Source organism: Solea senegalensis, linkage group LG15 (genome assembly GCF_019176455.1).
Source record: "Solea senegalensis isolate Sse05_10M linkage group LG15, IFAPA_SoseM_1, whole genome shotgun sequence".
NCBI lineage: Eukaryota > Metazoa > Chordata > Actinopteri > Pleuronectiformes > Soleidae > Solea > Solea senegalensis.
This window is the reverse complement of record NC_058035.1, coordinates 4,822,515-4,850,082: the sequence shown is the minus strand read 5'-3', so window position 1 is coordinate 4,850,082 and position 27,568 is coordinate 4,822,515. Positions and strand designations below refer to the sequence as shown.

Here is a 27,568-nt window from a genome sequence, read left to right as displayed (position 1 = left end):
GAACAAGGTTTTATTCTTCGGTCATGTGCCACCTTTGAATTTATTGCCAATTTGAAAATGAATTGGCCAAATCTTATTCACGACACAAACTCATGAAGACCGTTTATCGTTTACTTTGGCACCAAGTAGCCGTAGAGTTCATATTATCCAAATTAGGGCGAACTTTGATTTCCAAAATCTGTTCCTTAACCCAAAGATTGAGCCTTCACCTTTAAAAAAAATTAATAAAATTATCTTATAGGGGCTTGTACATGTTTTTTGATCCAAGTCAAATCAACACAAGTAATGATTACCTAAAAAAAGTGCACACACACTACCTAGCATTTCTGTATGACCTAACCTTATGTTACGGAGTATATTTTCTTTTGCTCTATCCCTTTTGCGACACTTGAGAAGCTGCACCCTGGTGCTTTTTTGCGTAAGAGGCTTGGCAGATGTAAACACACTGAGCCATCCTGCTGTCTGGGTAAATCTCCCCAGGTTTGGCTACCTTGATCCTTAAAGCTGCAGAGATGAACGACCACTTCAGCACTCTGCATGGTGAAAACCGAGCCTTCAGACCAAGACTTCTGCTTGGATTAGTTCAGGTTTCCAGCTCCAGCAGCAACACAGTGTAACTGCAACACGGTAGAAAAACACAGAAATTCTCAGAACTCTCAGCAGCGAGTCACAGCACAAAAAATAAAATTATATCAATTTTAGGACAGGGGTATGGGCCTGGGTTTTTCATTCTGGTCCCAGCTGGTTGAAACTGGGAATGCATTACAGTTACTGTCGTAATCAGCACCCTGTTTCAGGTTCCTGGTCTAGCTGGTTTTTAAAGTCATGTTGTGCTGAATACATAATACTAAAAAAGTCTCAAAGCAGGTTAACATCATGGGACACACGTGTCCATAACAGGGACAAATATAGAGACAAACAACCATTCCCTCTCACACTCACGGTCATTTTAGAATGTCCAGTTTACCTAATCCCCATATTGCATGTTTTTGGACTGTGGGAGGAACCCGGAGAACCTGGAGAAAACTCTCTCTCACACACACACACGGGGAGAACGGGCAAACTTCACACAGAAAGGCCCTTGTTTCCGACCGGGTCTCAAACCCAGGTGACTTGCTGCAAAGGCAAGAGTATGTTAAGTTATATTAAGAGAAAATTATACATACGGGTCAGTGTCATTTTGTACACAGACTGATCAAGAGCTCTGGCAGCCGACGCTACGCATTCCCATCATGCGACAGACTTCTACAGAATCAGAACACCATTTTGGCAGAAAATCCATAGACATGTATACAAGGCAATGTCAGAGCAATGAAAAGCCACTAGGAATGGATGTCATGTTTAGCAATGATCTCATGTCAGGTAAAGAGCACAATGCAAATTTACTTAAGCGTCTTGCTTTACATACCTTTGTTGGGATGTGTAAGCCTTCTTTGGATTAAAATGAGGCAACAGTCACAAAGAGACAGTGAAGACAGATGTCAGAATGCTGCAGATCTTGATAGGTCTGCTCACCTATCCGTTTAAGGTTATGCGGGTACATGCTGGTAAAAAACAAACGGAATCACATGCCTTCCGGAGATCTATTTGTCAGAAACACCTCAAACTATGGATATCAGAATCAGCAGTGGATACAAAAGAAAAAACATCCTTCGTCAGCGAACCTTTGGAGATACTTCCAGGAACTCAGATTTTCTTGTTATATTAGATGGAAAGTTAAAGATCTGATGCATCCTCAAATAACCTTTAGTCACTGTTCATGTCAGTAAGCTGTACCATTATGAGGACACACAGTAACAAAGTCTTACCAGTTTTGATGTGAAGAGATTCGTGGGACATCGGCGTCTCATTAAGCTGGCGGTTTTCTCTTTATCTGGTAACACTAAATGCAACTAAAAGGGAAATAATCTTGACAAACACACAACACACAGAATAATCAATCCAAAAAAACAAAAAAGATTTGCAATAGTTCTGAAGCGTACAAAGATTTGCCTGTTAACATTTACCTCAATAAAAACTGAAGATTAAAAACATACGTCGTCATCTCAAGAGCTTTAATCAGACATAGAAATTTAGTTCAACAGTACCATTCATTTAGAATGTTTTAGCAGTATGTATATTTAGTGTAAAGAGCATCATGTTGTTGTTTTTTTTTCCTTTTTTTGATGAGGAATATCCATTAGGATGATACAAGCTTTCAGAAATACACCAGAGAGAGAGAGATAAGAGCAGAGAAGAGACTGAGTACATGACTAAGTTGTAACACCTCAGACTACATTTTAAACACCTCAAAAGGCAACATTTATCTGTGGTTATGTACCAGCATCCGTCCTCCTTGATGTGTATTTTTTTCTTCTTTTTTTTAAATTCCTTTCACTATCACTGAAGAGCAGCAAAGCCTCGAATGCTTTCAGAAATGTAAATGTCTGTGGCACTTGCCCTGTTTGATAAATGCCCCATAACGGAGAAACTCCTCGCAGCTTTTCATGACACCTCTGTTTGACCTAATCAAATCGATTTTTTTTTTTTGCACTTGTGGGTCAGGTTGAACAGTTGACACTGCAGAGACATAAAGGGGGTGAGGGGTTAGATTGAAGTGGAGGACATGACTGCTATTGAGTGTCAGATTATAGGCTCGCAAAAGAATCAATCACATCGGTCTATAAATTCACTTCTCTAGCCACACATCCATCCGTCGATCCATCGATCCAAACATCAAACCTATCGCAAAACACCACCATGAAACGTACTGTATGTGCTGTTTGTGCTGTCTTAGAAGCGCCACAACAACAATTCCGACCAGCTAAAAGTCCCAAGCAAAGAAATCAAAAACATAACATGTACAAGACAGAAGGTGGAACAAATGATTGGCCCACAAATCCCAGAAGCGATTCTTTTTCTGTCCATCCATTCCTTTTTAAGAGTAGGTAAGCGACGCCACACGTGGATTTGGCCGGAGGCAAACTTCACCGAGCCGCCGCCTCGTTTCTGTCCACCTTAAAACTTTTTGAAGCTGCTTCTTTTTTTTGGAGTTGGTAAAGAGTTAGAAACTTGACTTCCAGAGCTGGTAATGATGGAAGCTGCTGTTGCGGTAGCATCGTGGCATTCAGTGGGCGCACTGGGGCAAAAAGACAGAGACTGTGTGTGTGTGTGTGTGTGGCGTTAAGGCTGGGAGGGATGCTGCTGTGCTGCTGCATGCTGTGACATAGCTGCCGGGGAGGACATGGACTGGACCATGGGCTGCGCCGGTGGGGGTAGCGGAGGCTGAGCCTGCAGGGCCCCTGAGTGCGTGTTGGGGGAGGGTGGGGGTGTTGGTCGTTTGAATTTGTCGGGGCTGGTGCTTCTTCTTGGGGAGGGCCTCTGTTTGAGGAAGAAAAAGAAGAAGGAAAATGAAGCCACTTATCTTATATGAAACAAGTGAATGGCAACATTTTGTACAGAAAAACAAGAGGAACTTTTCTCATCGCTTAAATCGTTTAAAAAGTTTTAGGCTGCTGCGTAATAGGGAGTAAAAAAGGGAGGTCGTACATTGTCGGAATATTTTTCATTAGACAGCTTTTCCATGTTTCCAAACCACTGAAGGAAAATAAGATTGTTTGTGAGTCATGTTTCCTCCCTCACAGTCACAGGCTTCTGCCAAACAGCTACGTTGTTATGGTGTTAAACGCTCTCGTCTTTCAGGTCACAGTGACCAACTGTCCACCAAATACACTAGGCCATTTGCTAAATCTTGACAAATGATTAAAAAAAACTGTGGGCCGCAGCTTTTAATCATGATCAAATACCCATTACATTTAAACCATTGTCAGCTGTCGCCGGGTTACATTGCCGTGCTGCACACAGGATGTGATTTGTTTTATGTTAGAACAGAAACAGTCAAACAAACGTGTCAGAAGTAAATTATGCTGTTCAAAAAACCTAGTCTTTTAGCAGTTAGACGGGAAACACTTCTCCCCTACTGCTGGTTCATCCACACAAACACCCCACCCCCCCATTCTTTGAAAAACAACAAAAGTTATGAAATGCAGCTTCAAATTCCAGTTTCAGTCAGACTGGTGTCACAGTGACCTGATTTGGGTTCTCATGAGAAATGACCTCACACCAATGTAATGAGCAGAGGGAACGCTACTCCCCTGTCAACACCTGCTACATCCTGAGAAAAACACTCATGACTTAACTGGAGTTTGACGGAGGACGGCGTGGGACAAAGTTACTTACTGCTACAGCATGAGAGGAGCTCCCGTGAACGTGCAGGGCAGGAGTGTTATAGTGGGAGATGCCAGCTCTGGACAGTGTAGCAGGAGGGGTGAAGCCGACTGTGTGGCTGCCATATGAGAGACCTGTGAGACGGCGCAGCAGACAGGAAGACACAATTACACATGCTTTGTGTACTGTTGTATGTTTAATGCAGTACTCAAGTTTCTCTTAACACCAGTTCCTGGATTACTTAGTCCAAAAAGACTGGATGAGGGCAGTTTGTACCTGACTGACAGAACTGAAGGAACAATGCAGGTCTGTTTAATCACTGAGCAAACATTAGGGATGTAATCTGATATCTTGCTGGAACATAAAAATACCTTCCTGCATTTCAGAACTCAGATCACACATACACCCAGGATTTAATGCCTCACTCACACTAATCAAAAAGCCCGTTTAGCCCTGGGTTTAAACTATCAAAGCTCTTTTGTTATATGTTAACTAATTACTAACTACTAATCATCAGAACCGGTACGATTGGTCGGTTTACAACCTAACTACCCAATGTGTGAATTAAAACTTCATAAAGACACTCGACACTCGACACTCATACTTGTTATGGTTGCCCTTTCCAGAGGGGTTTATTGAGCTGAAACTGTTTGTACATCTTGTTGCCTGCAGCTCAGCTGTACCTACCAGGTGATATAGGTCTGCTGGAGCTGGGCGAGGGCGTGTAGGGGATGGGGCTGGACACAGTCCTTGCCCGCAGACCCTGTGCAGACATCTCATTGAAGTACCTGATGGGATGAGATGAGCGGGTTATGAGAATGAAAGTTTTCATGTCACCAAACATCAGTGTGATCACAATCCTGTGTATGCAGACATGATCGTGTTTGCTACTTCCACCGTCGACTAAAAACACATTTCTTCCGACTCTACTTCGACTAAGACGGCGGCAAAATAAACAAAAAAAAAAACGTATACATCACACTTATGACTAGCTCTTCATAGTTTGGTTTACTTGAAGCTCTTACTTACTTCTAAGTAAGAGCTCTTATTTGTACCCAAACGTTTAAATGCACTTATTGTAAGTCGCTTTGGATAAAAGCGTCTGCTAAATGACATGTAATGTAATGTAACTACGCCCTGATGCTATTAGCCATGAACAAACAACACCTGCATTACAACGGTGCAGTGTAGAAAACATTCCGTTTTTCAGGTAAAATAAATGAGAAATCTCAAAAACAGCTTAAACAAAATGTAAAATAGAGTGAAAGTATATTTGTGGCTGTGTTAAAAAAGCCAATACAACAAACAAACTTGTACTAGTTGAAGCATATGACTGGCTGTGATTAAAAGGATTCCAAAAAATAATTTAAATAATCCATTTACTGCCAAATAAACTGCTTGAGATAACAGTGCCTGCACAACTACCAACATTTTCTATCTTTTTAGGGGGGAGAACACTACAGACGCTGTGTTTTTAACTTAAAAGCCAAATGAACACTGGCTTTATTAAATTAGATGGCACACATGGCTGTTGTCTTCCCCCGTTTTCTTTCTAACCTTTCATCCACTCAGCCGTGTCAACATCATAAATGATGAGTGGAGAGAAAAGCCTCTTGAGTCAGACTGCCATAAACTGGCCAAGCAATTTTAAGATGAAGCTCCTTTTATCCGTTTCCGTTAATATGCCGACACACACATGGTTTTGCACTGAAATGTTTCATTGGAATTTTTATTCATCCGTTGAGTCGCGGGACACATTGCTCTCTACCTCTCATCGTCCATCTCCAGACTGGATTCGCTCTCCGACAGTTGTCTGCACAAGGCTTCCCTGCGCTCCATCTCTCTCTGGAGCTTCCTCTGCAGTCGGATGTTCTCCTCCCTCATGTGTCGCTCCTCCTCTATGTACTGGGCACGCTTCTCTGTGTCTGGAAGGGGGCGGGACATAGAAGACATCAGCTGAGATGCTGTCACATCTTGTCACATGTATGCAAGATACTCATCTGCGTTTATGTGCATCTTGTCAAAACTGTTGACCCCGTAAAACAATGTCTCTCAATATGACAATCCCTTCCTAAAACCTACTACAATGATCTCTTTTGTTGATCTCTACTATAAATGAATCAGTCGAGAAATGCCATGTCATTTTCATCTTCTTGCTACTTGTCTCAGCTCCCAAAACCCCATATTAGGTTGGACTAACAGCTCCCTCTAGTGGCAAAATCAAAGCATCGACAATAGGATGTTGAATGACACTTGTGCATTCTTACAGGATGTTAAATCAAAACTTCCAACCAAATAAAAATTAAAAACACTGAAACAAAATAGTGTTTCCTGCCGTTCTGTTGTAGAGTGAGATGTTGTGAATGATATGAAATGAATCCAAATCGGCCTCTCGCGTCTCAACCTCACTTCATGTCCTTTAAGAAGAATAAGTATATGGATTACATCTCCTAGTAACAGGTTTTGTTTTGGGGAAACAATCTACAGCAGAGTGACGGCAGGAGAGAGACAGTTTGAGGCTATCACGGCTATCACATTGCAAGGTTTCTGAAATACAACTGAATACAACTCTGCCCTTCATTTATCTCAGGTACTGAATATAAATGATCGCTGAGGAGAAGTTGCCGGACGAAAAATACAGATTCTTGCTTTATGCCTGATAAATAAAGTCATAATTTACCTTCATCTGAAGTCAGAAGGCCTTAGTTTTCTTCCTAAATGTTAATATCAGCGGTACAGTGAAACTTGTTTAGGGAATTCTGATTCTTTATCTTATTGGATGATCTTGAATGTGTTTTTTTCACTAATAATCCCTTAACATTCTGTACCTCACCCTAAAAACCAAATACAAACAAAAACATGTGGCATATAAGATAAAGCAGTGGTAAGATTTTTGTAAACTCACATCTGGTGCATTTGTGTTCAAGACAAACTAGTGATGTTGAACTGAAACAACACTGATACAATTTAGCATAGTAGAGCAGTGATAGATACAAGAAAGTTTAGTTTCAAGAGGTTAAGATGCTAACCCCTTATGGAATTAAGGGGAAATTGCCGTTTCATGGACCATGGACCCTTAAGTATCTTCGTGGTGACCAGTGATTGATGAGAAGGTAACGATGCTGTAAACCGTGTCAACACAAAGCCAGAAAGTCTCCTGTTCTTTTTCTATGTAAAACCAGCAGGTACAGGGTGACTTTTCCACTCACTGCTTCTTTCACCAACCACATCCTTAGTCCACATTTAAGAGCATGTGCCTCGCCGGCGCGCAGAGTGCCCCGTGTATCTTGTGACAACTTACGCTGTAGCTCAGTGGTGCGCAGGCTTTTCTTAAGTCTCTCCACCTCATTCTTCAGGAAGCGGATATGCCGCATCATGTTCTCTGGCGAGTCTATTTCCATGGAAACATCTCTTGGAGAGGGAGGAGCAGACACAGGCTGGTCTAACTTCTCCTGAAGGATTCTAGTTTAAAAAGAAAACAACATTGAAGACTAAAGCAGAGTAACTTGTTTAGAGTGGCATGTATTTTTAAGAATGCCAGGGAGTGTTTGTGTGTCTGTCAGAGACAAACATGGGACAAGAAATATGGGCAAACGAATCATCAATTACAGCAACCAAGAAAAATAATATCCTCTCTCAAACACTATCTGTCAAAGCCAACAGTGTAAGACTACTGGCCAATTTATTTATTTTAATGAACAGATGATCCACTCGTTTGTGTCTTTAGCCTCTTGAATGTGACCATCATCTGATTTCTTTGCTCCTCCAGAACAAGACACTAAATATAGTTGGTTTGTACACAAAAATCTACTTTCGAGAGCATAATTTTGAGGTTTGGGTAACATTGATCAACATTTTTCTCAATTTCCCAACATATTACACAGTGAATATAATAGTTTGTATCGGCCCTCCACTAATGAAAGTCAAAAGATGCAACTTAAGACTTGTTTAAACTGGAGCGTTTGGACATTTTTTTTTAGTTTTGCTTATTAATGATATTTTGACGTATGAATATGGGAGTAAAACAGTTCTGAATCCAGGCTCACAAGTAGCAGAAAATTAAAAAAGGTCACCATTTCACACCTTTTCTCAGCCTCCAATTTGTCCATCCTTTTCCACAGTCTGTTGACCAGGGCTTCTTGTTCCTGCTCTAATGTGTTCTCAAGGTCGATCTTCTCCCGCCTCAACTGCAGAATAAACACAACATTGTCATTTGCAGAGACTGACATTGGAAAGCATTCACTGATTTGCCCATAAAAACCCAGCAGCAAAATCAAGGTCTTTGTCAAGATAAGCCTCTCTTACGGAGAGCTTCACTTATTATGTCAGCTTGGTCTTAACAGAGTGGGAAAAAAACCACAGTGCAGAACGGTCTACAGAAATTTCCATGAAACTAAATAAGCTACTGTTTTTTTTTTTGTTGCATCTCACATTTGGGCAAAATGCACACTGGCATTACATGAGCATGAGTCTGAAGAGAAACAATGAATACATGCAAGCACAGCGACAGAAAAATCCTGTCATCAGAGCATGGAAACACTGTGGTGTGGCTTCTGCAAACACAGGTTTGACCCAGCCACAGACCAAAATGCTCTTTCCAGCAAACATTCAGGGGGAAGAATTAAGAATGATGAAATGTTACCATCTCACACCACTAAAAAAAAGCAGGGACAACTGTTTCAATGCTTGACACTGTACCTGTTCCAGTGTTAACTGCTTGGAGATAGTTTCATTTTCCATCTTCTTGATCTTTTTCATGAGCTTGTTAACCTGGAACTCCTGCTCCTGCTCCAAGTGCTGCTCCAGTTCTGCCTTCTCATGCTGGAGCTACAACGGGGAAAAAAATGAAAGGAAAGTGCATGGACAGAGGAAAAGGGGAGATGAATTCAAACAAGAGAAGAGAAAAGAAAAGTAGGAAGAGAAATAAGAGCAAAACAAGAGACTTGGTGGTGAATCATACAAAACCATTTGATGACCACAATGAACTAATAAACTTCCCTCAGATGATGATATTTTGTGTACACGTTGAGAATATAAACAAACAGGAAGTCAATGATTCAGTTTCTTCTGAAGCAAGTTCTCTGGGATATAAACAGTGTAAAATAGTGATTTGGCAACATAAGAAACCACCTCTGGCATCTCTCCAGTACAAAGAATGGGTGCGGCTCTGAACCGATTCAAAAGCGAGACGTCTGTGTGATAGATTATAAAAGCCATTACTCATTACCATTACGGGGAAAGTGATGTAAATTCTTTTATGGGAGAAGCCGGGAAAAGGGAAAATAAATTTCCATTATGCTACAAACAGAAACAATAAGAATAGTTTGTCTTAACTTACAATGACTGCATCCATACAGTCTGCTCTGGCAGGAGAGTCATGGCTGAGAGCACAGGCAACGGAGGCAATGGACACACCCAGTGCAGCCACTTTCTTCTAATTAACAAACCAAAAATTTTAGGAATTGTGCTGACAGGGCTCCACCCTTTGGTTAATACAACTACTAGCCATTATAAACCAGGCCACAACTCCACAGTTTTACAAGGAACGTGTTAACTATAGGTTTACAATGGTTTTGTCACTTTCACAATATCACAACAACAACGAATCTTAACACCATCACACAGAGATGTGACAGTATCAAACAACCTGTCTATCAGGCAACAAAATTTTTTAGTTTTGTTTCAGCCACAATGGAGCAAAGCAGAGAGAGGTGAGAACTACAGAGACCATAAGCTCATGCATACCCATCATCCTTTGCATTCTCCTCTCATCAGAGTCTATAGCTGTAGCATACAGAAGAGTACAAAAGTCTTAGGGCACCACCACCTTTGTTAATACGGTCTGTTATATTCTGTGATCGTTGGCATCTGGAGCGGAATGACGTAACTGAAACTGGGGACACACTAGACAACTTTCACCGATTTTGAAAAGACTCGGAGAACAACCGAATTGCTTCAGCGGATCTTTGTATGGCGACTGAAAGACTGGGGATCACAGACGACGTGATTTGTCAAACCGACTGAATGTATCACACTCTCGCGAGACAGTCTACGAGAGCGACTGGGCGAAGGGTAAACATAGATGACAAGCGGTTCACTGTTGCTGTTCTTTGCGCAGCTATCTGCTCTGAGAAATACCCACTACCTGACTGCGTTCAGAGTCACAACGTGTTTGATTGGCTGTGACTGAGGTCAGGTCAGGTCTTTATCCCTCACACACTAACAGATTGCTGTGCCAACGAGCCATGCCGACTGTCCCCAACTCATGCAGAGTGGCGCAGACTTTGCCCAGGTGTGAATCGTGGGTAAAATCAGGCAAAAATGTTGTAGTGTGTCACCGGCTTGACAGTTTCTTTCAGGTCTTTATTATATTAGGGAGGTGATGTGTTTGCATAAGATGATCACAATTTGAAACAACTTCATTAGGATATTGGAAATTCTGAAATTTAATTCTATGCCAATTTAAAAAAAATACTTAAATTAACAAATATCTTCATTATATCTTGCATTCAAGTGTAGTAGTTTATATTTTGAGGACAACTCATGTGGTAATGCTCCATCTTGTTTATAATCTATAAAACAAAACATTGACCAGAGCCAGGTGCTTGGTCTCAAGCAATAAAATGAGCATGTCACTCATTTCAGGAGCTAATCAGCTACAATACTACAAACAATACTGTCCAAACAATACGCCCAAGCCTGTGAAAATGTCTGTTTACACACACACACTGTCCTTTGAACAGAGGCTATTTGTAAGCAACATCAGACCACAGAGGTAATGTGTGCATGCTGTATGTAACGGCAACCATCAGAATTTTTCCTTTCATTAGTACATGCATTAGTAATAACAGCAATTCAGCCAACACCAACACTCAATCAGCTTTGTCTGTGAAAGGGAAAAAAACTACATAGGCACATTGGAATATATTAATTTAAAGGAGTATGGGTCATAAAATGTGTCAAGAGAAGCACTGATTAATTACAATCCAAGACGAGGCACTTTCATAATTTGGCAACTTAATTTTTACACAACTTCAGCAAAAAATGTCAATTTTTATAAGTAATGATGGGGAAAATGTAGAGCAGAATAAGAAAGTACAGTGGTATTTACACACCCAATAAAAATAAATAACGAGTTTTCCCTCTATCATCACCAGAGCAAAACACATGCCCATATTGTATATAAACTTACATGTACATTATGGGCAATATGTCATCACCAAGTCTACAAGCAGACCCAGGCACAGGTCTGCTTCATGTAAAGTGAGCATGACAACAAAATCCCCAACAAGTCTGTATGTTTGAACATAAGCAGGGTCAGCTGCAGTATTTGCACGTGTCCCTCCCAGATTCCCACTTCTTTGCATGCACATGCTGTTTGCTCCCGAGTTGGGGGAAAATAAGATGTGGAAAAGAGTCACAACCAAATAAGCGATAGTCAGGGGGAGCGTAATTTGAGAGTCATTTAGAGAAGCTAGCAGCCGCAATGAAGTCATCTTGAGCCTTTCCAGGCTTCAGCCAAGTACCAGGACAGTTGATAATGCACTTGCTGCTGTGCACTCATATAGGGTGGAGTGCATAAATACACACTCTCACCAAGACAACTTTTGACAAACATGCTTGGACAGTGCTGCAGACACCAATTTTGCATGAGCATGAAGAAATCTTCTCTATACAGTGACTTTCGTCATCAAACAGTGTTAAAGTTCAAATTGCTGTGAAGATGTTCTCAAGTGTGCATGATGTAAAAAACTACAACAAACATGTGTCGTTCCCACTCACTTGCATGAGTTTCCTTGACAGTTCATTGGTGAGAAATTCCTCTTCCTTCTCATAGTTGACTGCCAAGGTCTCCTTTTCCTTCTGGAGGGCCTGGATCTTCTTGAATAAGGTGTTGCTGATAAATTCCTCCTCCTGCTCAGCTCTTGCTTGCTGCGGAATGGAAATCAAGGGAGACGACAGCAGAGGCAAACATCAGTGAGTGACACAGCATATCACAGTATTGCATATCACACTGATTATCACATTTACTCTGATTAAACTGTTACAATCAACGGTGTATAGAGGCATCCGACACACGCCCAACCAAAATCTACTGCAGTAAAATCCCTCAGCCAAGGAGGGGAACAGTTTTTCCCCTAATGACTCAAGAGAAACTGCGGATGACTGACAGTGAGGAAAGAGTGAAACATGGGAAATGTGTTGAGACGGCTACAGCATCTAGCATTACAAAGTGATGATCTGTCTGTCCTTGTAGCACCACTCTCAAATTCCTCCACCCTCACTCTTTGCCGACTTCAAAGCAGCATTCTGTTTTGCCAGCTGGAAAGATTTGCCAGTTGTCCAAAAACAGTGAGGACAATAGAGAACTAAATAGCTAAATAATCTTTGAACATTAAGTGGGTCCAGGTTGCAGTGTGGCTGATTTACCAACATGTGAGCCTGGCATTTAGCTAAGAAGAGCTCGCTAAGTTTGGCCTACATACTTACCATTTATCCAGCAGATCGGTTACACAATTTTATGACACTAAGGCTAATAGACCGTGCATGACGATATATGACACATAGGTCCATGCCAATGCTGCTGCTGGGCTATTTATTTCATTCAGCACTAAGCACCAGACCATATGAAAATGTCCATTCACATTATGGCTGCAGGATTAACATCTAATTGCGATTATTTTGACTGATATTGCAATTGCGCCACGATTCATGATGTTGGAAATGGTAATTTTTACATAATTATTCTAATATTCATCTGAATAACACATTTAAAATGATTACTGCACAATACTTGTGCAAATATGTAAGAAACAAAGATTGTTTTCAACAGTCTGCAGAATACAATGGGTACATTAAATCTAAAATGATAATTTGACACACATTTAGCAGCAGGAACATTTTTTGGCCCTAATTCACATTTATCCTCACCATAATAATTGAGATTTACAATATTATTCTGATAACAGCAATAATATGCTTTAATATATACTATACATAAGTGAACAGACCCTTGGGTTCACAATAGGGCTGAACGATGTTTAATAAATGCCTAATCATGCTTATTATTGTGATACAATCCATGATACCAAAGATAATGGTCATTTTTAGACTTTTGTTTTTCTGTATGATATTTGTGCAGATATGTGAGAAACAAAGATGTTTTCTTGTAACATGATCTGTATTTTATCTAAAATGATAATTCGACACACATTTTGACTTTAAGAAATATTGTGAAAAAAGTCATTATAACATGTTTTAATGTATACTACACATAAGTGGACGGGCCCTAATGTGGTCAAAATGTACCTAAATATTGTTTGTATCATGACAAAAACATTACCTGCATTACCAACAATATCGCATAAGAAACGTTTTGCAGATTGCTGAGAGTGTTACTGTGACGTTACCATGGATACATTTTTGTGTGAAAAACACAAAAATGTGAAATATGATCATTATAAACCAGGTCCTGGAGTGACAGGTAACACATAATGCAGTCTTGTCCTTGTGGCACTTTGAAAATAAAAAACTACGACATTATACTCACGATCATTTTCAGGTTTATCGTATTTACCATTATACCTATAATGAAAACCCACCACAATCGGTTAATTGTGGGTCGTGTACTGTCCCATCCCTGTACACAGTACACTGCTCACGAGCCATATCCTTGTTTGACACACTGTGGTGACTGTGTCCAGCAGCGAGTGAGTAATCGGCTAATTAAACAGCCTGAAACTAACACAGGAAGATGACTCACCTTCTTTCGAGAAATATAAACTCACGTTCGCCACTGTAACGGTTAATCATTCTTGACAAAACACAGCAAACTAGCCGGCTATCGCTGTGCAACCACCAAAGCCAAAGTTAGCCCGCTGGCTAATTTAGCAACACAGACACAGCTAGCTTATATGAGCAGAGCTAGCAAAACACCAGAATCGTGCCTGTAAATGCGCCAACACTCTAAATGTAAACACATAAACTGCGCCACCGACGCTAGTGTTGCACTAGAGAAGCCAACCACCGCCGCAGCTAAACTAACAGACACATACAACATTAAAATAAGTGGCGTGGATCTAGCATGTAGCTAGCCAGTTAGCTTGCTACCATTACTCACAATGGTGACGCTAGCTTTGCGGAGGTCCCGATTCTCCTCCTGCAGCGCTTTGCACTTGAGTTTGAACGTCTCCAGCTCAATCTTCAGAACTTTATTCTCCTGCTGTAGCGAGGCCAGGCGGTTGGTCAGCTCTTCCAGGCGGAACTGTGAAATGACTATACTCGGCTTCCCCGAATTTGAAGCGGAAGACGACATCGGGGTGGCCGAGCTACTCCCCGCTCCGTCCGTGTCGCTCTCGCTTGCGCTGTCCGCCATGGTTGTGCCACAGTGTGGGGATTGGAAGGGAAGACGGTGGTAGCAGCGTATGATGGAGCGAGCGCACACACAGCAGCACAATGCTACGCCGTGTGACCTTGCTCACGCACGTCGACACAGCGTCACTCAAAGGATGTCTCCAGTACTGCAGCGCCCAGTGCCGCACCAGTGACAACTAATCTTTATCAACAACACGAATAAAAATGGTACAATAAACACATATTATATATAACACATATTTATATAACATAATATATATATATATATATATATATATATATATATATATATATACATATATATATATACATATATAAATATAAAATGATAAACTACAAGAACAACAAAACACAAAATATGGACAAAACAAAAGAATGCAATAAGTAATATAGGGAATACTCCATAGTTATACAAAAATAAGGTCTACATACATCATAATGAAACGTTTAGGTTAACATTTTACTTTGCTCTAAATATTAAAATGGTATTATGTACCTTATTGTGCCTTATTTGTGTAAAGCAAAACTAAACAAACAAAACTGATTTATAAAATATCAAAATAGTTAACTAGTATTTAATAATCAGCCCCATGTGCTATATGATATATAATTAGAAGACGACAAAGTAATTCCTTATTGTATTCCTCCTCTAACTACCATGGTTAATCAGACTGTATTAGTAAGTAATGTAAGAGTATCTGCTACGTAGGATTTATTGGCACAATTTATCCAATTAAATAGATGTGTAATATTAAAAAGAAATCCAACACCCCCATCACTTGAGGTGTGAGTCACTGGAACTGCTCTCATTTGTTTTAATTTTTCTTACTTAACATTAAAATCAAGCATGTCCCGTTGCCTATATGTGCATTATATACATATATATAGGCAAAAATCAAGCCAATCCTCGCGAGAGCAACTTGTTCTTTGGCTCAAAGCATGTGAATATTTTTTTTCTGCACAAGGACACTGATGAAAAAAAGAAACACAATTCTAAATAAAGGACAGTGTCTCTTGTCACGTCACTACACTGCAGCAACTAGATTACTTATATAATGAATGTTCAAGGACACAAAAGACAAGAGCAGGAACAACTGTACTGCGAAATCAATGCATTTTTATTATTATTATTTTTTTTTCATTTTTAAGTTGTTGTTTTTTTTAAAGATGTCTGAAACATTTTGTGATGGCATCGCTGCTGCCATAGCCTCTAAAAGACCTTGAATAACCAAAGTGCTAGTTACATTTCCATGGCTTCACGCTGTTAGTAAGAATTGTACATCCAAAAAATCTGCTCAGGTGAAATCACATTATTCAACAAAATGGACAAAAATTGGGGAGTTCCAACCATATCGAGGGATTCTCCTCTATCCCTAGTAGTGGAAGGGGATGTGGTACAGCACCCGAACCGATTCCCACCAAAGGAAAAACGTTACATGGTTTTCATGTCCACAGCATAGACATCAGCGCACTGAGCCATCACACCAGTAGAACACCACACTTTTAACTACATGGGCACAAAAGATAATCCCTAGTGTGATATAAAGTTAAAAAAAAACAAAAAAAACCTGCCAATGATCTACTGAAAACAATTCTAGTTTTGACACGGCATATACAGACTCCCAAAGCCTAGAAAAATCACACAGGTTCAGAGTTAAACACAATTTATTTAATGCTTAAATAATTGCTTTCGACCATCCAGTGTATTTGTCGTACAATATGCTATTTAGAGCTACAGTCAAACCATGTCTTTATGTGTCTGTAGTGTAAGTATAAATTAAGGAAATACTTCACCAAAGTAAAAAAAAAAATGTAAAAGAAATGCCCCCAGTTTTCCTTTTAACACCACAGCAGCCATTAGAAAAGAACCAAATTGACACACTGCTAAAATGATTACAAACAGTCTAACAGTGTACAGAGACTCCTACACCTTATAGCCAATACGCACAATACAATTATAGTTTTACAGCGAGCCAGCCTTCCAGCATCTACATTCAGATTATTTCGTTCTTGTAGCAGAAGCTGCTCCCTGGTTTTACATAGACAAGACATCACACCCTCAAGAAGCTATGGAACTTTTTTTTTTTCTTGTCCTCACCCCCTCCCCCGACATGATAAATGCTTTAATGGTGTCGTTTTTAAATTTAAAATATAAAATCGGTGACAAATGTTTTGGATATATGTGCACACAGATAAAGGGTTTCATTTCGTCATTTGAATACAGTGTTTGCAAACTTGTAAAAATTGTACTTAAAATAATGTGAACAGCATGCATGAAAATAGGAGTAACTCTGAAAGGCTGCGTTGTTTTCTTTTTTTGCAGGATTAGATCCATTCCCACTTTTGAGAAGTACTGAAATTTTTAATTTCTGGAAAGTCCCTCTGTTAAAATCAAACCAGCTTCTTCTTCTTCTTTTTTTTCATGTACAAACATTATACCTGCTCTAATAATTAATTATACAAGAACCTGTGAAGTTACACTCAAATCTTTAAAAGTGGAACTGTTTTCGGTAAATTGTGAAAGCACTTGAGAAGGTCTCTCTCTCCCCACAGTGTCCTCGACCGGAAACAAACCCTTTGTTTAAGAATTTTACACATTGTAATATTATATACAGGGAGAAAAAGCTCTTGTGTTAGTTTAAGTTTTAAAAAGGAGGAGAAAAAAATCCCAAAACAATTTACATCCTGACAACAATGGGTTCAAGAAAAAACTATAAGGCGAGTGTTGTTGAAGTTGAATCAGAATTGTTCAGTTAGATTTTTCTTTCTGTGTGTTACTGTGTCCTGGACTGAGCTCGTCTTGTGCCATCTTTGGTCACAGTTGCACCTCGCGGTTGCCAGAGCCGGAGTCCTCGCTCCTCGCAGAGCCCTCACTTCACCTGTGCACCGATGGTGTGTTATCGTCTCACACAAAAAACAGGAAGCAGAATCGTGGGTCCATAGGTCCACCTCAGTCGGACAGTGAGAACCTCCTGGGTCTTTTGATTGACAGGGTGAGTGAGTTTTTCATGCTCATGCGTTAAGCCACAAGGGTCGACTCCTCTCGTGTGAAAAACCGTTAGTTTGGAGCAGACAGTTGCAGGCTGGACCCTGGTCAGAAGTCCTCACACGGCAACTCTTCAGCCCTCTGATCAATTATTCCCAGGAAACATCTCACCCGGTTCCTGTGAGGCACAAAATACGTCACCTTTTAAAAATAGATTTTATGTTAATCTGTTTATGTTATTCAAGTATGGATGGTTGTTTGTCTCTATGTGGCCTTGTGACGGACTGGCGATGTGACGCCAAGGATAAAGCGGTAGAAGATGGATGAATGGATGGAGTTGTATGAGGTACTGACACATAGTCAGCACTGACTTTGCTGTGTGCACCATCAGCAAGCTGCCATCACCAAAAACCAGCCTAAAATATGGACACTTGTCTTCACTGACAAAGAAAAACAAAGAAAACCTGCACCTGCTTAGATCTATGATAATTTAAGAATATGTCTGACACTTTATCTCACTGTCAGACAGCATTTCCCCACACCAAAGTCCATAATTATACCTCACAGGACACAGGAGTTGTTGATCCACCAGAGCCTCCATCACTAAGTTTACATGTATTATTTTATGACTTTAGTGTTTAAAATACTTTATTCGAATTGATCTAAATGACCCAAATTTGGCAGTTAAAGCAGCATTACACCAGTAGCTCCAGTGTCCCTGCAAGCTAAAAATGCTTATTTACTCCATGGATGTGTGGGGAGTATGTGGTTTAAAACTTCATTTTCCAGTCGGCAAAGGTTGATTAAAGGTCAAATAAAGTGGCAGAAATATTCTGTAGATATGGTAGACTCAAGCTGACTTGATGGTGTCTGGGTTGTTATGGTGACCTGCGTTTCCATAGAAACTCAATGCCAGGCTTACGGGCAGCGACACATGATTTCTATGTCAGTTCTGTACAGATGGAAATGATTCACTGCGATAAAAACAACACATGGGTTGAACAACAGCGGGGATTAACAGTCTGGCCGGAGGGATAACAAAGTCCTTCTGGATGCTACAACGCTGTTGTGAGCTGGGGATTCACTGGACAAAACCAGGCATGGACGGTGTCAGTGGGACAATGTAGTGCTGAGGTGTGTTCCAGCACTCAGCACTGTTTTTCATTGTCACCGTCCTCTATTCACTCAGCGATGTTGTTTTCGTGGATGGCTAGACCAGTCTGTGGGGGCAGTGAGACTATCTGGGGAGGGGTGACTAGCTATCGTGTGTGTGTGTGTGTTAAATCAGATCGAGACATAAACTCTGAATAATGGATGAGAATTGGATCTGGAAGGCTTTTAAAACGCTAAACGAATCTCCACCGAATCTCAGTGGAGCCCGAGTCTGAGCATGCAGGACACGGGACATCCACCCATTCACCTGCTGTTTATTACCCAGACCGGGTTCTCTCACGAGCTCGCTCGGGCATAAAGATGAAGATGAGATTATATTAGGAAGCTGCGAAGTGAATCTCCAGAGAGTGATTAGAGACACTTCTGCACCTTTGGACTATCTCCACAAAATACCTGAACCAAAAGCATCTAAAGCCCGCCCCCCACTAGAGGATTTTCAAATCGTACTTGACACAACAAATTGTCTAACTGATTTCCAATTTTTTAATCCCGGGAAAGCACACACTAGACGATCCAGTCAAGACGCAGGAACACACACTTGGCGTTTAATCAAAAGATTTCAGGGAGGAGATTCCAGGGATTTTGGGATCCCGCGGAAACTCGTGTGATTTAACGTGACTTCAGAATATATACTGACTGTCAGTGTTGTCAGTAGACAGCTGCTGTGTGTGTGTGTGTAATGTTTTATGCAGAGAAACGCAAAAAACTGTGGATGAAGTCATGGCTGAGAGGACGCAATCAACAATCACTGTTCTGTTGTAAATTTCAAACATGTTTAATATTTCAGGAAGACTCCGATGTGACGTTAAAATCATGCCTGTTAATCTCTCACACTACAGGATTATTTGGCCAGATAATCTGTTCAAATGAGACTACAAAGGTAAACACGATGGTTAGAAGAGCAAGATCAGGACTGAAATCATGCCAATTATCCTCTGGTGTGAGGACAGGCATTTTGGTTTGTCTCTGTCCAGTGTTCAGCTGTGAAACTCTTGTATGCAATGTAGACACAGCGTGTGAATTACAGGTGCTGGTAGGTATATTTGACTGTGGTCAGTTACTGTACCTGATAAAGCACAACCATCCCTATGAGTGAAGCTTCTTATCCCCTGACCTTCTGTCATCCTTCCGCCTGCTATTCCTTGGAACATCTCCTGGCTAGAAAGAAGAAAAAAAACACACGCACACAAGAAAATGTAAATTAAAATCAGTTTATAATTATAATTTTCATCTGACAGGAGAGGAGGGAAAAAAAGCAGCACACCAACACATAAACCTGAAACAGCAAAAATGAGACAAAGAGAAACAACAGGACAGGAACACTAGTAAATGTTAGTATCATTATCGTTAGAAATGTGTTTATAATAAAGACCCAAACCACACACACATACACACCAAACAGACACCTGGAGGAAGAAAAACACTCTACTGATATGGAAAGTGCTGGAAACAAAAGAGGAAGATTATGTTTTCAGAGCAGAGTGACCACGCTGATTAGTCACAGTGTTGACATCAGTTAAACGCTTTAAAAAGACCAATAAAAAAAACACACAGTCAAGAGGAGCAGAGTCAGCATTCCCTTATGTTATGGAAATACAAAGGACACCACACTGTCTAAAAAGAGGTGAGAGATACAAGAGGTCAGTTATCCTGAAAACAGGTTACCTGCACTGCTGGAAGAAAACATTTATTTGACTTAAAGCTGCACATTTTTATGACTTAGGATGTGACTTTGACGTATTTAATACGTGGAAATGAAATGTGGTATCAATAAAACCCAATTTACCCCTCAAAATGCCCTTGATTTAAGCGTTTCACTTAGAGACTTAGGTTGGTGAAATATGATGTATGGAACATTAATTGTTATCTCGTGCAGCTTTAAGCCTAAACATCTGCACCAGATGTGAGACTCCCACATGCTGCTGTTTTCTCTCACAAGGAGATAACAACAGCCCAGGCATCCGGTGGAGATTAGACTTTAAACCCAGGAACACACTCAGGTTTTCTTTATGCCAACCTCGGACACATCGTCCTGCAGAATGGGACTGCACCAGAGGTCTTGGTGCCAACTGTCACCTCCTTGGCTTTCCGGTGTGGAAGTAGAAACCCTCCGAATAATCTTCCTAATCACCTGCCCAAGGCAGAGGGATGTGGGAAAAATGGGAAAAAATCTGCTTTTTTACAAACGTTAAGTGACTCTCCTTGTGGTGGGTAATATTTCAGCTGAATGGGGGGAAAAGGAAATGAGTTATACGTTACTTTTCTACTGATGAGGTTACCATCTTCGTCCATATAATGTTCCTCCGTAACAGACTCGCCGGGGAAGCTCTTTGCTTCTTCTCCCTGCAAGCACTTGTGCTTAGCACATGAACAAACAACTAACGAGCGACGGATTTAAACGTCATGAACTAATAAAAACCCACGCGAAAGCAACACCTCCACAGAGAAGATTATCCATGCCAGAAAGAGGCTGAACGCTAGGTTAGTTTTCAACCATGAACTGTCACGATCACAAAACACACAGTACAGTGTCTCTGCTCGCACAGAGCCACGTGGGAAAAGAGGAAAAACACCAAGCAAAACTACTACTTTACACACCAGACCAAACCAAACCAAACCAAACTAAGACCCCGTCCAGCGTCTTCTCCACGTTCCTATGGTACCTTTAAAATGAGACGGCGTCTGAAGATTCTGGTGGTTACGGTCTGTTCTTCCTCTGAACCGGAATCTACATTAACCCCCTGCTGAGAAAGTCATCATACAGTCATTACCCTTAAACACATGGATGCAGTCAAAAAAAGCACATCTATTAGTTAATTGTTCTTCATTTCCGTGGTTGGCTGCGTCAAAAAGAGAAACCTGGAATGCAATATAGTTTATAGCAAACATAGAAAAGACCATTTCACTATATTGGCCACTGTTATTCTATCTGTTATTCAATTCTACTCACTGTTATTGTTATTATCAGACACCTTACCTTGACTTTTTTCTCCGACACCAGTGCTCCGTCTTCCTTTCTGCCGTTCGATGACTCAGAGGAGCCGCCCTGAGGTGAGTGCTTTGAGCTGCTGCCGTTCTGCCGGGATCTCCCTGATTCACCTCTAGACGAGGAAGTGATGGAGTCACTGGAGTTCTCTTGGCTGGTGGTGGGTAAAGAATAAAGATCAGGACTGACATTGAAGGACACAGGTAAAGTGCGAAATGAAAGGTGTAGACTTGATGAGACTCACCTTTCCCGTCTGTCCAGCCGGTCTGAGCTGACACTGCGACCCTGCGTTGGTGGTTCCACGTTGACGCTGGACGTATCACTGTGCCAACCTGTAAGCGAACACACGTCTTTTTTCTCTGCCTGTTCAACCTGATCATTTTTCTCCTCAACTGTGGCCTCCATCAACTCTTCGTCCTCCTCTTTTTCCTCTGTGCCTTCTTCACTCTTCGCCTCCTCCGTCAGAGCTCCTAAAGCTCCCTCTGTGATTTGTCCGTCTCCGTGTCCCTCCTCCTCTTGCTCGTTTGATGCAGATTCAGTAGAAGTAGATTCTCCAAGCACCTCAACCCAGGGTTGAGGGGAGAGGCGATCTACAGCCTGGTCCTCGGCTGCTTGGTCCCCTTCTGATGTCCCGCAAATATCAATTTCACTCCCACACAACCCTCCTCGATCCGTACACTGCACTTCTCCGTCTCTGTTCTCGTAACTTCCTTCCTTACTGTCCCCATTCGCCCTTTTCACCTGTGGTTTTTCATCAGTATCCTCTTCAATGGTCACCGCTTCTACTAAGGAACAACCTTTTTCCACTCTATGGCCAAATTCCATCAGATTATGCAAATGACCTACCTCTTCTACCTCACAGGCTGTCTCCTTATTCCCATCTTGAACAAGCACATGCTGCTCTCCCTGCAAAGATCCCTCCTTCTGTTCCACTAAAGTGCTATTTTCCTCTGCCAGCCTACACCTATCTTGAGTTATCATCTCACATTTTCTTTCTACATTTTTAATCAAATCCTGCTCTATCAACATTCCGACTAATTCGTTCCCCCCCACTATGTCTCCTGTAGACATCTCAACAACCGTCTTTATTTCTTCTGTCACTTCCCTTTCACTTCCTTTCAACCCGACATCCCCCAGCATCCATCTGGTGCCACCCGTCTGTGCTCCTGCATCTGATCTCTGTGCCCTATCAGGTGAAGAAGGGGTTATTGATGATAACGATGACACCGGTGAAGGTGAGGATGTGGAGTAGGCCAAGTCAACTTCTAACTCGCACATCGTAGGGAAGGAGGGTGACCTGGGCTTGAAGGTCAGCTCCATTTCATGACAAGACCTGTCCTCCTCCTCGCTCAGCAGCAGCTGGTCGTTCAGAGCAATGTGGGGCTTTCTGACCTTGGAGGGAAGAGGATCAGGTAGCTCAAAGGCTGTGAAGGTTAGGGAGAGCTCAGAGGGTCTGGGGGGGCTCCTGGGGGGACTGCTTGGCTCTCTCCTACTGGGTTCTATCTCGGGGCTCCAGGGTAAGGCTTGAGAGTGGGAATGGGCCGGCAAAGGGGTTTCTGGCTCTGGCTGGTGATGAGAAAGGGAAGGGTTTGGAGTGACTGGGAGTTCGGGTTCCAGGAAGTGGGAGTCAGAGCGCAGTGCAGCGGGAGACTGCAGCTCAGCTAGAATGCTCTGATAATCTGTGGGTGACAGGATGACAAATGTGGAGACATACTCACACCAAAGCATGCCACAAAGGAATATAATACACACACACGCACATATGTGTACACCATATGACATGGACAATGGCACGGAGGGTGAAGTGGAAAGCATGGATCCAGAAACCCACCGAGCTCATCAGCAGCTACTCAACAAAATCAACCTCACACATGAGCAGCAAAATGTACTGTATGTGTTTGGGAATGAAAAAAAGTTCATTCAGTAATCACAGAGGTGATTTCATCAGCAAATGCTCCCATTTTTCTTTTAGTGATTGTTGAATTAGCAGCTATGGTGAGGAGAGATGTTAAATTTGGGAGTGTGATGAGCGTAGGATGTTAATCATTCCCAAGGTGTTCTGTTACATGCTCACAGACTGATGAGAGAGGTGAGAGGGGGCAAGGGTGGAGAAGGAGGCGAGGTGAAGGACAGAGCACTCTAAATGAATATTTCCATTGTGGAAGGGTCGATGCGGGTTTGAGTGGGAGGTGGAGGAACCGAGGGAGCACAAGGGCACTGGCAAACAGGACAGGGAGAGAGGGAGCGCAGGGGTGGGGAGGAAGGACTGGGGCTAGGACAGCGAGACCCTGAGGGGGAGATAGGAGGGAGAGTTGATAAGGAAAGAGGGGAGACGGGGCGGGAAGAAGCAGCCAGCTGGGTCACTACGGAGTCTTTGCTTGGAGAGGCAGTAACGGGAGGTGAAACCCTACTTGAGGGTGAGGAGGGAACAGTGATAGGGTCCAGAGAAATTTCGAGGGTGAGATTAGTGGGTGTGGTTACAGGTTTGGAGGGAGCAGGATCATAGGAAAGGTCAGAGGTTGATCCAGTTACTGCGAGAGAGGAAGTGATTGGTTCTGAAGGATTTAGAGCGGACATGGTGAAGGTGGGTGAGGGTGGAGCGGAGGTAGGAGAGCATGGGAAAGACAGACAGGGTGACAGAGAGTTAGCAGCAGCTAAGCAAGGTAATGGTGAGGTGATGAGCGGGATCGGTGAGGACGGGTGCGGGCAGAAGGGAGACAGAGCGGCTTGACAAGCGTAATTAGGGGGACACTGGCGAGTGAGGCATGGAGAGCTGGGGGAGAAGAAGCTGCATTGTGGCTGTTTAAATGGCGCCGGAGGTGCCAAGTCTTTGAGTGAGATGGAGGACTCGTAACTCAGAGAGCGGAGAGGGGAAAAGGGTCGGGAGTGAAGTACTGACGTGGGTGTAAAAGGAGAGGGTGGAGGTGTTGGAGTGGGCGTTAGATAGTAGGAGCTGGGCGTCTGCATGACGAAGGGAGCTTCAGTGCTTCCCGGAGTTAAGGGGATGATAATGCAAACTATGGGAAGGTTATGAGGCAAGATATTTGTGGAGGAAATCAAACAAAGAAAGACAAATGTTAGGCATGCTTGATCAACAAGAAAATGAGAATAAATGAATAATGACATGACTGGAGGATATGAGGAGGAGGAGGTGGCATGTGAGGAATGGATGAGGAGAAGGGACACGCAGATATCGATAACACATGACTCTTAACTTGTTAAGAGCTGTTATGTGCTGTTAGCAGCAGTGGATACTGCTGAGCAGAGGTGATGGGAGGCAGGAGGAGGAGGAGGAGCAGCAGGAGGCACTCTGGTTTCACAAAGGAAGAGATTCTCTCATCTATCCGAGGGAAGGCTCAGAGGAACTAGAGGAGAACTAGGAGAACTAATCTAAATCACTAGAGGAAAGCAGATTCTACAGTTACATCATTTCTTTTCAGGTTTGACACGACTAAAAAAAACATTTAAAGTGGTATGGATTATGCAGCATGCAGAATGGGATTTTAACAATGGATATTGTTCATTTAAGACAACTGGATTCACTGTGTGATTTGTAGAGGAAAGTCAAGTCAAAGCCTGCTAATACAACATGATTATAATTAAAATTGAATAATTAAAGGTTGACATGTTTTCAAGTAGAATGCCATAATTATTTCCAACATGCCATTGAATTATTGGCATGTAAACTCTGAAACATGGAAATGCATTTGTGCAACATCAGGAGCCAGTTGTCCAAACAAAATCCAAAACGGACTTTAACTTTGTTTATCTTAAGGTTTGCACTAGGATTATTTGTAAGCCAACCATGCATTTGAACAACGGAGAGGTAGCAGGGAGAGGTAAGAGGTCAGCAATCAGAGCTAAACTTTACCATCAGCCTGATCCCGGAAAACAGCGTTATCATCGGCAAAACATCTTGTGCCTGAAATGTTACCATAGTCGAATATTGGGCCCTCCAGTAAAGTCACAATATCCATCCGATTGATTTTGGTCAGCACTGTAGTTAAGGCATCCGCTGTGGAAGTAAGGAGCAAAATATAGATTGAGTCACCTGAAAAGCAAAATAATTAGGCGGGAAAAAAAATATCAAGGAATCTGGCGAAGGGAGTCTGTGCCTAAATGTAAAAATCTCTGTCAAGAAACAATTCCTTTGAGTTTTTCTGTTAAATCAAAGAAGAAAGACTGAAAATAGACACAAGAGAATTAAAGAGAAGATAAATGTTTGAGATAAAAGAAGTAGTCTTACTTGTGGCATCTTTCCCTTCCCGACTGACCCATTTCTTGAGTAGCATGAAGCTCTGTGCTGTCAGAGAGTTGGGGTTCTCTAGTCTGACGTGGTTGATCTCATCCACTGTGAAGTTCATCTCCCGAGCCAACTCTGTGACGGGACACAAAGAGTATTTAAAGTTCCAGTATAGTGACAGAAACATCCCCTCTGACTTTGTCACCTGCACAAGAAAGCGTGTTGCCAAATTTGAAGGATTAAAAAGAAGTTAAGTGTTTAAAAATGAGGTTTCATATAATGTAAAAATTCAGTAGCGGTCTCTGCTCGGAGATGCGGTTTTAGAGAATTAGTTTTTATAGAATATACGTTAATGCTCTGGTATAAAACCACTTTTTTAACAAATATTAAGTGACATTTTCACCATTTCACTTGTGGTTTAATGACATAATGTACACAAACACAGAAGTGATACAGTCCACCCCTCGGTCTCTCCCTGCAGCCTCACAGCAGGAGCCTGCTCTTCTTCTTCTGCTCTATTTCATTTCCTAATCTTTAAGAATTTTATAATATTATAATATATTTAAGTGGCAGAGCTCACATCTTAAGACACCTCAGCTACATGGAAAACCAAAGGTAGTAGTGATAGAACAGGAGCCATTACTCATGAGTGAACAGTACATGGCTTTAACATGCAATAAAAATTTTACATAGTATTTGAGGAGGAGATATTCAGACATATTTTAGACATGCATAAAAATCCTGAACCCAATACTACATAATGGATGAAACTCTGCGTTTGCGTTTCAGGAATTTCAAATATCTTGACTTTTATTCACAAAGCAAATACAGACTTTGTATCAATGAAATTATAATATGAACACAGGTATTTCAACATAATTAAATTCGTAAATAAAACCTTATGAAAGCTGCCTCTTGAAAGGTAGACATATATATATATATATATATGTTTAATTCTGTCCCCACACTTTCAAGGCTACAGCCAATATTATAATCCATGGTAAGATTTCCTGTTGGCCTGCAGATGGCAGTAAATACCAGACTGTGAAAGGAGGGAAGTTTGGTTAAAGAGGGCAGAGCATTAGCAAACTAGAGTATGACTCACCTGTCCAACTGAGTCCCAGGTGATCTGCAACAATAGCCATACGCAAGTCCGTTCTCTCACAAGGACTTTGGGGACCTGAGGAGATAGAAGACAGTGACTCATCAATACCATTCACATTCTTCTCCCCCTACAGAGCAATGCAAGAGAAAAAATTAACACGTACAAAATGTTCCTTTTCTGGCCACTTAGTTGTCAGAAATGACATTAATCGAGGTTGTGTTAATAATATTTCCTTTCCATTTATATGAAATGTAACTAAAATATGGGTTCAATTGTTTCTCAAGGATGGCTAGAAAAGGGTATTTGACACTCAAGACATTATGGGCAACTTAAATATGTTCATAGTGTAAGTGGTGTTCTGTGATTGTGTTTGTGGTATGTATGTTCTACGCAGGCAGTAACTGAGAACCACAAAACAATGCATAACATAACTCTCAACAACAGACGTATAGTTCTACAAATCCAGGGTGGAACATTTTATTTTCTACGATGTAA

At 41.5% G+C, this 27,568-nt stretch overlaps 2 protein-coding genes across 23 annotated transcripts in view; both read right to left on the bottom strand.

Annotated features, from left to right (window-relative positions):
- Positions 1–2,037: 2,037 nt before the first annotated feature.
- On the bottom strand, positions 2,038–14,663 carry LOC122782167 (coiled-coil domain-containing protein 6-like). The gene is made up of 9 exons (XM_044046405.1): positions 14,327–14,663; positions 11,989–12,138; positions 8,905–9,033; positions 8,290–8,393; positions 7,508–7,668; positions 5,975–6,131; positions 4,894–4,994; positions 4,219–4,340; positions 2,038–3,360 (listed from the first exon to the last, which is right to left on the bottom strand). Exons 1-9 carry the CDS (start codon positions 14,579–14,581, stop codon positions 3,163–3,165), a joined length of 1,377 nt encoding a protein of 458 aa, XP_043902340.1. The 5' UTR covers positions 14,582–14,663; the 3' UTR covers positions 2,038–3,162.
- A 1,564-nt stretch (positions 14,664–16,227) lies between these two features.
- The window catches only part of LOC122781585 (ankyrin-3-like), a 125,251-nt gene continuing 113,910 nt past the window's right edge, over positions 16,228–27,568 (bottom strand). For 18 of the 22 annotated variants that reach the window (XM_044045338.1, XM_044045337.1, XM_044045334.1 and 15 more), the window contains 10 exons: positions 27,074–27,148; positions 25,972–26,103; positions 25,597–25,740; positions 21,970–23,404; positions 21,717–21,879; positions 21,403–21,483; positions 20,999–21,082; positions 20,757–20,870; positions 19,806–19,897; positions 16,228–17,744 (listed from right to left, as the gene is read on the bottom strand). In XM_044045338.1, coding sequence (XP_043901273.1) covers positions 19,826–19,897; positions 20,757–20,870; positions 20,999–21,082; positions 21,403–21,483; positions 21,717–21,879; positions 21,970–23,404; positions 25,597–25,740; positions 25,972–26,103; positions 27,074–27,148 — 2,300 coding nt within the window. In that variant the 3' untranslated portion in view covers positions 16,228–17,744; positions 19,806–19,825. Of the gene's footprint in view, positions 17,768–19,805; positions 19,898–20,756; positions 20,871–20,998; positions 21,083–21,402; positions 21,484–21,716; positions 21,880–21,969; positions 23,405–25,596; positions 25,741–25,971; positions 26,104–27,073; positions 27,149–27,568 lie in introns of all 22 variants that reach the window. The other 4 variants (XM_044045335.1, XM_044045336.1, XM_044045343.1 and 1 more) reach the window with 4 other exon arrangements.

Excerpts from the sequence above, each read along its gene's own strand:
- LOC122782167 (XM_044046405.1), bottom strand. The coding sequence starts at position 14,581 with ATGGCGGACAGCGCAAGCGAGAGCGACACGGACGGAGCGGGGAGTAGC. Across the intron at positions 9,034-11,988 it reads TGTCAAGGAAACTCATGCAA|CTCCAGCATGAGAAGGCAGA; the intron begins GTGAGTGGGAAC and ends TCCCCGTTGTAG. Across the intron at positions 4,995-5,974 it reads CTGGAGATGGACGATGAGAG|GTACTTCAATGAGATGTCTG; the intron begins GTAGAGAGCAAT and ends TCATCCCATCAG.